This window comes from Dysidea avara, chromosome 4, assembly GCF_963678975.1.
Source record: "Dysidea avara chromosome 4, odDysAvar1.4, whole genome shotgun sequence".
NCBI classification, from domain to species: Eukaryota; Metazoa; Porifera; class Demospongiae; order Dictyoceratida; family Dysideidae; genus Dysidea; species Dysidea avara.
Window position 1 is genome coordinate 26,111,530 of NC_089275.1, and position 13,947 is coordinate 26,125,476.

The 13,947-nt window shown below is 35.8% G+C and overlaps 1 protein-coding gene across 1 annotated transcript in view; it reads left to right on the plus strand.

The window, feature by feature from the left end:
* The window catches only part of LOC136254556 (uncharacterized), a 30,227-nt gene extending 17,601 nt beyond the window's left edge, over positions 1 to 12,626 (plus strand). Inside the window, exons 4-10 of the mRNA XM_066047293.1 lie at positions 1,030 to 2,352; positions 8,074 to 8,403; positions 8,463 to 8,846; positions 8,896 to 9,189; positions 10,000 to 10,020; positions 10,083 to 10,349; positions 12,131 to 12,626. Coding sequence (XP_065903365.1) covers positions 1,030 to 2,352; positions 8,074 to 8,403; positions 8,463 to 8,846; positions 8,896 to 9,189; positions 10,000 to 10,020; positions 10,083 to 10,349; positions 12,131 to 12,438 — 2,927 coding nt within the window. The 3' untranslated portion in view covers positions 12,439 to 12,626. The remainder of the gene's footprint in view (positions 1 to 1,029; positions 2,353 to 8,073; positions 8,404 to 8,462; positions 8,847 to 8,895; positions 9,190 to 9,999; positions 10,021 to 10,082; positions 10,350 to 12,130) is intronic.
* The last annotated feature ends 1,321 nt before the right edge of the window (positions 12,627 to 13,947 follow it).

Here is a 13,947-nt window from a genome sequence, read left to right on the forward strand (position 1 = left end):
TTTAATTAGGCAAAATAATTTGTGACCGAATTTGGGAAAAAGGGTTTCCACACACATCCAATTTACCTATTTTGACAACTCATAACTTCAGATTGAAAAAGACTATTGACTTGCCTCACAGATAATTTTAAAATACAGTTTTACGTTTACAAAATGGTTATTTTTCATACCTAGCATTGTTTTTACAGCAGCATTCGCTTCCAGACCCAACGTCAATCTTGTCAGTTGTAGTACCTTAACAGGGTAGTTGGAAAAGGCGGATATGGTCGGACGGATACGGAAATTTTCAAAAAGCACTTTTACACTTATATAACAGCTATTTTTCATACCTAACGCTGTTTTTACAGCAGTCTTTGCTTCCAGACCCAGGCGTCGGTCTTGTCATAGTGCTTATCCATTTATAAACGCACGTGTGAAGGACTAGACCAGCACTCCACAGCATGCCAAAGACCATATAGTGTTGTACACATGCTCTAAAATCTAATACAGAGTTATATAGTTGTAGAGATTAGCTTATATGCCCCATGCAACTTAGCTTAGCAGGCCAAATCCACAATCTTACACCTTTTAGTATAAGCTATTAAGGCGCAGGCGCTTATACCAAGTGTTGAGGGTTTCAAGGACCCGGCCTACGAGATTAGGTTGGGACATGCTATATTAATCTCTGTACCTCTGAATTAGACTTCTAGAGCACATATACAACACTATATGGTCTTTAGAGTACTAGTCTATCCTAAATAACTTAGACTTCAGACCACAGGGGTCTAAGTAATTTAGTAACCCTCAGGCCCTGTAGTAGCTCCTTCGCTTCACTCAGGTGCCGCGACACAGGGCCATCAGGTTACTAAATTACTTAGAACACTGTGGTCTGAAGTCTAACTATCACTTAGTACCTTTCAAAGAAGAAATCCAAAAGTAAATGCTCTTTTTTCTTGTCCTTTCAGATCTCTTGCCCTTGCCCCATAACAATATCTTCTAGGTCTGCATATGACTACATGTGTAACTGTTGTGTCTATGTAATGTACATAGGTGATGCCAGACATTACTACATTGCATTCTTCAGTAATAATGTTCCAATGAGTCATAGAGGACAACCATCCATTGTACTAATGACATCTGAAATACATCCAGTTTATTACATCGTTGAGGCTCCAGGAGTGGACTATTATGCCAGTAATTTTGTTACAAATAACACTGAGGTCATCCTCAACCTCACTAATAATAATCTGATAACGTCATCACATGATCAGGACAAAGGAATTCACCTGATGATTAATAGTGATAGGGTGACTGTGATTGGTCAGAATTTGAGACATCATAGTGATGAAACATTTCTTTGTTTACCCATTACAAGCTTGTGTGTTGATGAATATGTGTATTATGGGATATCTGTGCCTAGGGGAAATGACACATTCAGTAGTAACCAAAATAGTTCTATTTTAGTAGTTGGTACAGAGGATAACACATTGATGAAGTTGACAGTCACACAACCAGTCACCATTAGTGTTAGTAACTGTACAGATGATCTCACTACTAGTGTACAATACTCATATGTGATCAACAGGCTCCAAACTGTGTTAATTGGATCACTTGATGATTTGACTGGAACTAAAATTGTCACAGACAAACCAGCATCTGTGATAAGTGGTCATCAGTGTGCTGTAGTACCAGGAAATGTTGTTGGTTGTGATTACATAATAGAACAAGTTCCACCCACCACATTATGGGGTAGAGTATATTATACTGCACCATTAGCCACCAGAAGGTCATACACTATTAAAGGACTGGCAGCATATAACTCCACTGTTGTTGATATTTACTGTAACAATACAAGGGAGTGTCATAATATTAGTGAAGGAGAGTCTGTTAATATAACTCTCTCACTACAAGAGCACTGTGTTATTAATTCCAGTAAAGAAGTGTTAGTTGTTCAGTTCAGTCATGGATACCAGGATGATAATAATAATACTGATCAACATGGTGATCCAATGATGACACTAGTACCAGCCACAAATCAGTATAAAAGCAAATTTCAGTTTTCTACACTTCAAGACCAATCAGAAGATTACACACATTATATTAACATCATAGTGTTAGCACAGTATTATCAACCTGACATGATCTACCTGATATCAGGAGGACTAAATAGGTCACTAGACACATACCAATGGGCACCATTTATGGTCAATAATGTTACTGAAGCTTATAGTGTACAAGTTAACATATCAGAGGGTGTGGGTGAAGTTGTCCATAGTAAAACTACAGCTCTTATGTCTACAGTGGTATATGGATTTGGTAATCGCAGTGCTTATGGACATCCTGGAGGGAATGATATTACAGTAGTTTTTGCTGGTTAGCTGTGTGTTGTGTAATATATAATGATGAATGTTCCAAAATAACCAAGCTGTGAAAAAGGGTGCAGCTTTAAAAAAGGGGCTAGTATGAAAAAGATGTGATATCACGTGACGGCCAAGAAATCACTGCAATGATATTACTCTATAATGTCAATTTATTTGTCACAATGCAATTTAATCGATATAATTTCATTGGAGTCATTTCTTGGCCACCACCACTTTTGATATAACATTTTTTTCATATTATAGCCTATTTTTGAAAGGCCACACCTTTTTTCACAACCTTGCTGCATGTTTTGAATTAGATATCATTTCTTTTTATGTTTGTATATGAAAGCACCATTGCTGAACTGCGGCAGCAGGCTTTGAAGCTGGCTTTTGCCTTTTTCTGCAGGTAAATAAAAGAACTAGATTTTAAGCATTTAACTCATTTTTGAAATTACTTTTTTTGTATTATTTTGTAGTAACTTTATATTATTTGTTGAATTTATTTGTGTTTCTGTTCTATTGAGATGTGTATCTTGAAATGATCTTGTACATGTACATACTGTATGTACACTGAATATGGCTGGCTATTAGCTAATAGTAGTTATAATAGTTCATTGAGATTTGCATTAAATTACTGAAAGTTTGTACCTTGATAATTTACCAACATGTGCAAGAAAATTGTTTGCATAAGCAATTTAGCTGGAAGGCATGACAACAATTCCACTATCGCTGACTGCTCTATTAGAGTACTCAATCTTGATTGTGTGGTTGCTTGCATATTAGGGCTGGAACGAAGGTCAATTTTTACCATCTGAAGGTTTGGTTCTGTTATTGAATGAAAGTTCGAAGCTTTGAACATTTCAAAGGTATAGAATAAGACTTGGAACATCGACTTAATGTAAGTATTGTTGTGGCTTATTTTCTACAGGGACTCACTGTAAAGACAAAGGTTTATGAAACTTTACAGCTTATGGCACATCAATTTGTACTGAGTTGTAGTTTATATGTACTATATAGATATAAATGTAATTTAAATAAATGACAGTTATGACACATGGTACTTTTACTACGTTACAACAAATTACTCAAGTTCTTGATACTTTAAGATAATTGTTTAAAAACACTAATGCATCAACATGCTTTGACTTCAAGCAGCTTCTCAGTTTTGTAACAGTTAAACCTGTTTTGGAGAAAATTCTTTCTGAGGATATTGATGTAGCAGGCATACACAACAAATGCTGAGCAACAGAAGATAAACTTTTGTAACAACTGGAATTTTCTTTTCACCAAATAAGTGGGTTTTCCTTTTGTGATATTGGCAATTCAGCAAAGTATTTTTCAAGTTCACTATCAAACGTACAAGGTTCCATTGTAAGATTCTCAGGGACAAGTGGCTTGTCCAAAGCAGTCAATTTTTGTTTTTTTTTGGTGTGGCAGGAGAAAAAGAACCATCACTGTCCTCACTTGCATACATCTGCATCAATTCTTTGAGAGATTGCTTAAATTTCCTAGCTTCACTTTCCTCTTTGTATTATTACAAAGTAATGTGTTTAAACCGAGGATCAAGTAGTGATCCCATCAGCATAGGATGTGCTGAATGCAGCGATGTCAACTCAAATTTCTCTATTGATTGTGTTGCCACAGTTTCCTTGAATTCTCTGATCACTTTAGAGTCGGATGATGACTCCTCTCTTGGCAATTCGAGGTGATCAAGTAAGCCATATACAATGGCAAATACTGAAGAAATAGAAACATTTTCTTCATAACTAAAAAATGTAGTGGTGACACTGAATTGCTCAAGAACAGGCACAAGATCCTCAAAAAGCTTCCATTGTTCAGTCTTGAGATCCAAGTAATGGTCACTTCTTTTTGTTACTGATTCGTCAGATAGCACTGCAATAACAGGCCAACAGAGCTTTAGCAGACGTTTAAGCATTTCGTATGTGGAATTCCATCTAGTGGCACAGCTATTAACTAGCTTCTTAGCATCAATTTTCATTTGATCCTGTTTTTCCTTCAGGGCTACTGTTGCTACCGCACTGTGGCTGAAATGACTAACAATCTTCTTAGCAGCTGCTATTAGTTTGTCAATAGCACTGATGTTTAATCCAGCCAAAACACACAATTGTAGCCTATGGACTGCACATGGAACACTCTGCCAATTGTATTCATCTGTCAAGATACGTACAGCATCTTCCATATTAGCTGCCTGGTCATGACTGACTGTCAAAACATAACGAAGAATTCCCCACCTCTCAGTTATCTCTTTCAGTTTCTTGGCAATGTTCACTCCAGTGTGTCTCTCAGGAAACGAAACTGTTTCTAGCACAAAATTCTGCATTTTCCAGCTTGTATCAATGTAGTGAGCGTCACTGTCATGTATGCTTCAGTGGCCATACTAGTCCAAATGTCAGTGGTTGTAGACACACAAGGAGCTTCTGCTTCCAGGAAAGTTTTCATTTTATCTTTGCATGTCTCGAATTTGTGGTTTATGTCGCTCACGAAAACAGCTGGGTAAAGTATAACCTGGTTGCAAATAACTTAAAACACTTCTGAACCCTTCACATTCGACAATCCGAATTGGCCGTAAATCTTGCACTATCAACTGGCTCACTCTTGTCAGTAATGTTCTTCGCACGAATTTCGCTGCATTTCGTTCGCCTCACAAAATCGTCTATCATTGTACATGAAGTTGTTGGCTTGTTCATGGTGGAATACTTAACTGAATGCTTTGCCTCCAAATGGTCTTGTAGATTTGTTGTTCCTCCTGAGTATGAGAGTTCTTTCTCATAAATTGAACAAACTACTTTTGTTTTGTCTGCGGATTTACTAAAGTGTTTCCAGATGTCTGACACTTTTCTTCCAGTTGTTCTCTTATGCTTCCAGTACTCAAATCGCCAATGTCTTTGCAGTTACTACTCGAACTACTGCTGGCTTCTCGTAACGCCATTTTCTTAATTAATACCACATGTTTGAATGCGCATGCGTATGATTAAACATGCTAATCTTTGAGTGTGTTATAACTGCTTCAGAGTCAGTGCAAGCTTTGAAGCTTCGAAAACTTTGGAAGCTTCGTTCCAGCCCTATTGCATATATGTTTAGTTTTCTGAGCACCTCTACATATAATCTTCTAGAACATGGCTGCAGGTTCGAAGGTCCAGTCATGGATGTTTTCTCCTTTCTCCACCTTTTCAAACACACTTTATATAACAACTTTAAACAGGCTGTAGGACCAGGTGTCCTACAGACCTTCAGCACTTGTGCTGTAAAGCCTTAATAAATAAATAAAATAAATAAATAAATAAATAAACATAGAATGTTCTAGAACAATCTAGAATTTCCACTGATACTATTCTGGTGTAGCTAGTAAACTAGAGCTTTCATTTTATAAGATAGAAATCAAGTGAGGTAATCAACTGACAGCAGTGGTAGGGTGGAACATATAGGTGTGGAGGCAATAATTTTTCCAAATTTTTTTTGTGTGCACTGTTTTCTACATCTTGGTGACTGAGTATCTTTTCACATGTTTGCTTTCACTATGTAGTATATTTCTTAGCTAATATTGTCAGTACTTTCAAACCACAAAAGGTTTGCATTATGATAGTTACTTCATGTACAGACCGATTTTCAGGTTACAGTGGTCCCTCCATTATCCAGCCATTGATTATCCGAATATTCTGTTATCTGAACTGTGGAAGTGACTGTTCTATTAGAGTATTTTGACTGAGCTCTGTATATAAAAGTATGGACTTCAAACTTTTCCATTACTCGAACACACCTAGGGCCCAATGAGTTTGGATAATGGAGGTACCACTATATTGTGGATTACTGTAAGCATGACAGCAATTATCTTTTGTATTTTTTGAAAAAAAATCGTGCATAACTACTTGTTCTTAACCTGACCTTTATCAAAATTGGAGTATATACATGTATGTGCTGCATTATACTCTTACTGCCCTCCAAATACTACAGTATGCATGAGTTATTAAGTATGCAAAGAAAAAGTAGAATGCGTAAGTATATTATTATTAAAAATACGAAGAAAATAAAACAAAATTTGTAAGCGTGTTATGGTTGGGTGCATTTGACTCAAATGTGAAATAGGAGGTGCCCTATCCTGAGGGAGTTTCCATTGAGCTATAGATGTATGGAAATGTTGCAACATTACAGGAAGCACGTCAAAAATCAATTCCTCAAATCAACTGCATATAGGAAGGTATGGTGTACGAAATTAATTTCATTTCTTTCTTAGAAGTTGATTGTCAGCACACAAAGCTATTGATATACTACTTGCAATTTTACTGCACCGTTATGCATCACAATATCACGATATGAAAACAATTATATCATAATTATGATAAGGAAATTTATCATGTTACACAATATCAATATAAATTATTGCAAATCACTACTGACATGTGCCATGTACAAAAATGATCCCCATACCGCAAAAATGATTAGTCCTAGCTGCCAAACTATGAATGCTAAAGTACATTCAATATATAGAATGAAAGGGAACTGATACTTTGTATTTGTGGTCAAGGTATTATCATGATTATGTGACTGGATTTTGGAAAAATGATCCAAATCGCACATTACAAGTTTCAAGATAAATGGTTTTAAAGAATTCAAGTCATTATAACTTGCCAAGGGTAGCAAGCACACATATGAAATGTACACAAGAGATATATCAATGTATTACCTTTCAGACCACTTCCAGTGCTTGTAGCTGCATGTACAGTTTTTTGCCAAATAATATAGAAAATCTAAGCAATTGGACAAGTGAAGTTGTATCATGAGTGCTTAAAAAAGGGCAGAGGGTGAGGGGTGGCAGGATGGACAAGAGATAGAATTCAAAATGTAGCCACATCACGATTGAAGTCCAGACATGAGATTACAGGACAGTGCTGGTTTCTTGGTGGCTGGTATGCAGTGAAATAAACAGAATAAATGTTTGGCCAACTATATCAGGCCATCTAGCAGTGCACAACTGATTCTTGACAAGCCAGGTCCTTCACAAAGCCAGAAACTGCCATTAGGCCTGAGTCAAATATGCTTGAAATTTTGCCCGAAGTGTTTTCAGGAAATTCCCAAAATTTTCACCTATTATGCTCATTCAGTATTCCCATTATGCTTGCATTGTACTACATGATTAGCAACATTTCTTGCAATTATCTTGGAACATTTTAATCAGTGAATGCTCTGTTAGCGTATTTCACTAAAATGTGACTGTTCTATTAGAGAGTATCAATCTAAGTAGCTATGTATAATACATTTGAGTGTTCTATTGCAGTTTGCAGTTTCCAATGACTGCTCCATTAGAGAGTATCGATCTGTTTTCATGGAATTAAGCCCCATAGTTGGAAATATCCACCCAATATGCTAGCATTATGCTGGCATAGCATTCCAGCCTATTATGCTTTTTATTATGTTGGGATATTTGATGCAGGCCTAACCGCCATTTGAGCTCGCCACACCATCCAGAAACGATGTCTCTTAAAAAGTGGCCTTGAGTGGTTTGAGTAATGTTAAGGGTCAAAACTAGTAGTATGATAGTATAGCTATCCACTTGTGGTAATAGTTTGATGTGCAATTTGGATAGGTTTTGTAAAATCTGGTCACATATTGCTCTGTGGATAGGGCAATATGTTAAATATAATGTATGGTCTGAGGTGTCAAAGTGATATATATCAAGGTGATGTTATACAAAATTGCTGTATTATTTTCACAGCTCCTGCAATCAGCATAGTCAGTAGTCCAGCTGGTACACCAGTTAGTGGATCTACTAACACACATGACTATCCCATATTGAGTAATGTCACTCTAACATGTGTGGTGGAGCCCTCACCATCAACCACTATCACCTACCAGTGGAACACTACAGGATGCTACAATAATACATATTATGATGGTGGTCATCCTAGATGTTTCCCAGCCAATCATACAACGCAAAGTGTAACTGGTTATTATCTTACTGCAGAGGATGCTGGTACCATTACTTGTACTGTAACCATTGGTGGTGTGTGCTATACCAGTGAACCGTTAACCCTACGTATATCAGGTACAAATGTTGTAAGTAAACATTTTTGTGACAATTATTTTCTCATTTCGTATCTACAGGTATTGCAATGACTGGAAGATTGATTAATAATACTGACATCATTCCTTTCCTAACTAATTATTCATTTATTACAGTAAGATATTGTAGTGATGGTGGTATCATTGCTCGTTGTGTGACTGGACTGGGTCCTACTAGCAATGACAATGGTGAATTGGGTGGTTGGTACTTTAATAGAACTACAGTTTCACCTCGTAATACCTCTAATTGTGCTGATTCTTCCATACAACAACGTAGAGCAAACATTGATAAATATGTTGGAGTAATCAACTTGCGTCTATGTCCACCACTCACTACTACTGCAGAAGGTGTTTACACATGTATGATAATGAACAGTTCAATGATGAACCAGACAATGAGACTGGGAGTGTACTTTATTGGAAGAAGTGAGTTACTTGATATACTCACCTCATGCTACTGTATCTTTGTACACAGCTGCTCCACTGATCAGTGTTCCATCATCTATTGTGACAGTTTTAGTTGGATCCTATCTGACATTGTCTTGTACCTCACAAGGTTCTCCCCCAGACACTTTCACATGGAGGAAGGATAGTGGTCCAATAATAAACACCACTAGTATCACTACAGTGACTCATACTAATACTAGTACAGTGTTCCGTTCTGACTACTCCATTAATAGTGTTACTACAAGTGATAATGGAACATACATATGTACTGTGACTAATCCAATTGGAAGTAGTACTTCAACCATCATTGTTATTGTTAAAGGTATTTTAAATCTGTACCCTAACCTGTTACGTATGGTCTGGAATGACAATGTACCAGAATTAGAACCAAGTTATGTATTATGTCATTACTAGTACAGAACTACTGTATGTAAACTACTTGCCTTATTAAAGTTTCATTCACAGCTTTCTGCTTACATAGTTGGCTTTTACCAGAGCCTATGAGATCATGAAGAATTGGCCTATATGGCTAATGTAGATTAATTTTATTATGTTGTAGCCATGCAGAAATAGCAGTATTGTTTTGTCGTGCATACATACTTTTAAGGTGCATTGTACTGGTATGCATGTCTTCTGAATTTTATTCTCACTCTATGATGTATTCTTATCCAGTGAAGTTACTATATAGTGTGTGTTTCCTGTTACTATAGACTCCCACCCATCCTCTACTGTAGCAAGGCTCCTCACAAACTTACACCATACCATGCCCTCTTTAATAAATGTCACAACAAACTATCTCAGGGCAAAATTTACTTCTGTTAGTGTTTGGTGCAGGTTGTGTAGAAGCCATCAATATACACTAGGTTAAGAAAACTTTTATACTCACACACAGTGACATGGAAACACAGAATGAAGCACACAAAAGGTTCTGGAGTAATTTAAGAAAACCAGTATGCACCCACAGAAGTTCACATTCATTAATAACCCAATACTGTGGTAGCTGAACTAATGATTAAATGCATACAGTGTTTGAAAGATCTATATATAACAAATATATGGTTTTTATGCATGTACAAATGTAAATTATGTTGTTTATGCATTATTCTTCTTTTACATGTGTTAAAACCCATAGAAGTTACAATGCAGACTGAGGGTATGTTAAGGCACATGTAAATGTGTGAAGTTCTTATTGTTGTATAATAAACTTTTCTTCAGATTTTAATCTCACAAGATCATTTTCATCAGTCACTCTGCTGGAGGGAGACTCTGTTACCTTAACATGTACTCCATCTCTAATGGAAATTGTTGTGTTGTGGACTTACAATGGAACAAATGTAATGCAGAGAGAAGATATTACTTATTCTCCACCATTTCTCAACCATATATTAATTATTAGCAACACTGAACTAGGTGACAGTGGTGTCTACACCTGCCGTATTTCTGAAAGTGATATAGAAACCATCAGTGTGAATGTTGTACCAGGTATAAGATATGTAGTTTGTAAACCAAAATGTTCAGCTGGCTCATAATAATTCATAATGCACTGTAGGGCAGGTATCAGTGCTACATTATGTACAAATTCATTTCTTTTTGTTTTCAATAAAGCGGAATGTAAACATATGACCACACAAAAACAGCAAAGCTGTGAAAAAATGGTGCAGCCTTAAAAAGCCTGGGTGAAAAAAGTTGTAGAATCAAAGGTGGCAGCCAAGAAATGGCTGCAATGATGTTAATAAATTTAAGACCGCACCATTTTTTCACAGCTTGGCTGTTTTTGTGTGAATTTTATTTCTTTTTGTACTTAATATGGCTACAAAGCCAGCCTATGGCTAAATTTTAGGTTTGTTTTACTCGCATTTCTTGTCTGTATTACAGACACAATGATAATTATATTGAAGACAGACTTATAAATGTATTGTACACGATTTACTTTGTTATTGTAATACTCTAACAGAGCCATGTTTTTTTTAGAAATTCTAATAGAACATACATAGAATGTTCCAGAACATTCTATTGGTAGATCTATTACAAACGTTTGTTTATTATAAGCAGATTTAAACTAGAATTTACATTAAATTAAGTGTGGTGATCAGCCAAGATAGCAGCTGTTTATGGAGGTCCCTGGTTTAAACTCTGGTAAGGTTTTTTTCGACATTTTTTGTACACCTTTTTTACCTTGTGGTGACTGCTCTATTAGAGTATCTCGATCATATGATTTTACACTTGTTTGGTTGTGCTTTATAACCACATCGCTGTAATTCTATTTTTATTCAAACTATCAAAAAGCACTGCTACGATGATAAACCTATGTACACACCAATTTTATGCTAGAGATCGAGGCAATCAAATTATACGTTTGTTTTTTTAGCACTTTTTGCAAAATAAATTGAAGCCCCTGTAGCCCCCTACAGCAAAAGAAGAAGAAATGAAGAAGTTAAATTAAAACTTTGAACACCCATACCTGTATTTTGCAAATGGCTGTTGCAAATTTAATCTAATTTGCCGTGTGGCTTACCCTACCTGGCAGACAGCTATATTGTAAAAATGATGTCCTTTGGAGAAGAAACCATGGAGCTATACATGCTTGAAAAACTGTTTTCTTTCTTCCTATCAGTATACTCATGGTGTGGCACGCTGGCTTTCTTGGCCACAAGACACATCATATATGTCAGCATAATAGCAGGACAGTTATTACTGGCACCATTAGCACCTGTGACTGTTGTGTACAATTGCTTCACCTTGCACTTAACAATAGTTTTCCTTTCGCTTTACTTAAAAGGTGGTATAAGGTTAGACTACATTACCTAATTCATGTTTCTCTAATTAAATGTGACTTCTAGGTGCAACCCTATATTTAATAGTATAATAAGGTAATTAAGTAAAAAAAATCTGTAGAGTACTTTGTTTATGTGAAGACAGGCTCTAGTAGATAGCAAAAACCATCCTATTACTCAAAATGAGTTTGTTTCATTTACAGTAGTCACACCAGAGGAAGCTTGTGATATTGAAATTTGTTTATGTTGGAAATATAGTATGCCATCAATCTTTTTTTACCCATTTCAAGTTTGCCTGTGACAAAGAAAGGGTGTACAAACAAAACCTTACCCAGCAATGCATTTGCTTTTTGATTGTGAATTTGTGATTGGAATTGCTTGTCAATGTGTTTAGCTTGTGTAACATATACAGGTGTTCAGCATACAAATTATTTTGTGCTATAGTTGTAGATCCACATGTGCAATTTCTCAAACTTTTTATTTGATTAGCTTGTGATGAAGATTTTTCTGATGGATTATTTTGGAGAAAGAGTAGAATCAACTTGACAGTCACTCTACCTTGTTCAAGACTGCATCCTAGTTTTCGTTTTGGTGTTAACATCAAAAGACAGTGTTACAATAATGGAAGTTGGTCATCAGTTGATCTTAGTAGTTGTACCATGTACAGGAATTCCTACCCAGTTGTAATAGTGTACTTCACCCTGACTGCTAATAATGTGGATGCAGTGAACTCTGATGATATTATTACTGAAGTTAGCAGTGTGATTTGTATTGACATGCAAAGAATTATGTATTAGATATTGGATTCCAGCATAATAGTGCATGCAAGAAATGGTTCTGAGATTAATTTGATGATTTATGTAGCTACATCTATTTTCCCATATGCTTAACAGGGTCTACCTTAATGTTTGTACAAGACAGTTACAAGCTCTAGATAATCTGAACTGTGTAGTTATATGTGTCTCTGGTAATTATGATATAATTTAGCCTACGATGATAATGGTCCTTGTGATGTGTTTCCCTTCATGTTATTAATTCCATACTCCCCTACTTTATTGCCATTTTTGTTATACAGCAATACTACAAAAACTCTATGTTAGTTAAGTGAATATGCTGTACATACAGTATGTAGCAGAATATTAGATAACTTTTACTGTATCACATGAGCCTGTTTTAGTATGATGTCGGCCATTATTCTATCCAAGTGCATGAGTGGATCTAAGCTTGACAATTTGACATTAGCTTTATTATACAGTAAGATAGTATCATACAGTACAGTAGTACTGTATATTAGGGATCATGGAGATTTGGGTTTTTCTGACCAAAAAAATCACGCAAAAACCAACTTCATAAGACCATCCTGATGCCTTGGCAGTATTGGTTAGGTATAACCATTCTCCAACTCTCCCACCACTTGGGCACCATACTAAAACTAACATTTTTTTACTTCTTTATACTCTTCAAAATAATTGTAATTTGCTCACTTCTCTGGTTACATAATTGGCAGTTGGCTTTTATACATTTGTTTCAATTATCTAGATATGTTAGATAATTGAGATATGTTCAAAAGGAAATATCAAGATATGTCTAAATTTGTTATCGCACACCTCTACCAGTTACGATACCCTCTCCTTTTATCTGCAATCATGCTGGTTGTCTTCTTCATGGTAGGAAACCATATCAAGGCATTAATTTCCGCATCAACATTTTCCATATTTAGATGCCACATATTTAGTTAAAATGCTCATGCTGCTTTAAGAGGTATTAGTGGTAGACAGTTGGTAGACACTGTACCTGCACACTTTTACAAACTAGCTCAATCAATAACAATCAAATAGCACTCCCTAGCTGGATCAATAATAATTTAGTAATGAGCTAGCTGTACTTGTAATGGAATACAAGCCTCTTATTGGTGCATAGCATTGTGAAATACAAAGCAAAAAAGACCATGCCATACAGTCCAGTTGGCTAGCTGAGATCAATTTGAGATTCACTAATAAAGCAGTCACTATAATACAGCAACCATGTTTGATATTTGGAGAACAATCATAGCTGTATGCTATAACAAAAAAACTAATACTATAGTGTATTTAAAAATTATTAACTTAAAAATGAAGTATGATAAAAAATAGTAAGACAAGAGATATAATAAATGATGGTATTAATATAACATAGCTCTGTGGGAAAATTTCTACATTGGCATTGCCAATGCAGAGATTTTCGTACAGAACTATGTATCATTTATATCTATATCTCTTGTTTAACTAGTTGTTATCGCTTGGATCCTGCTTCATTTAAATTTTAGC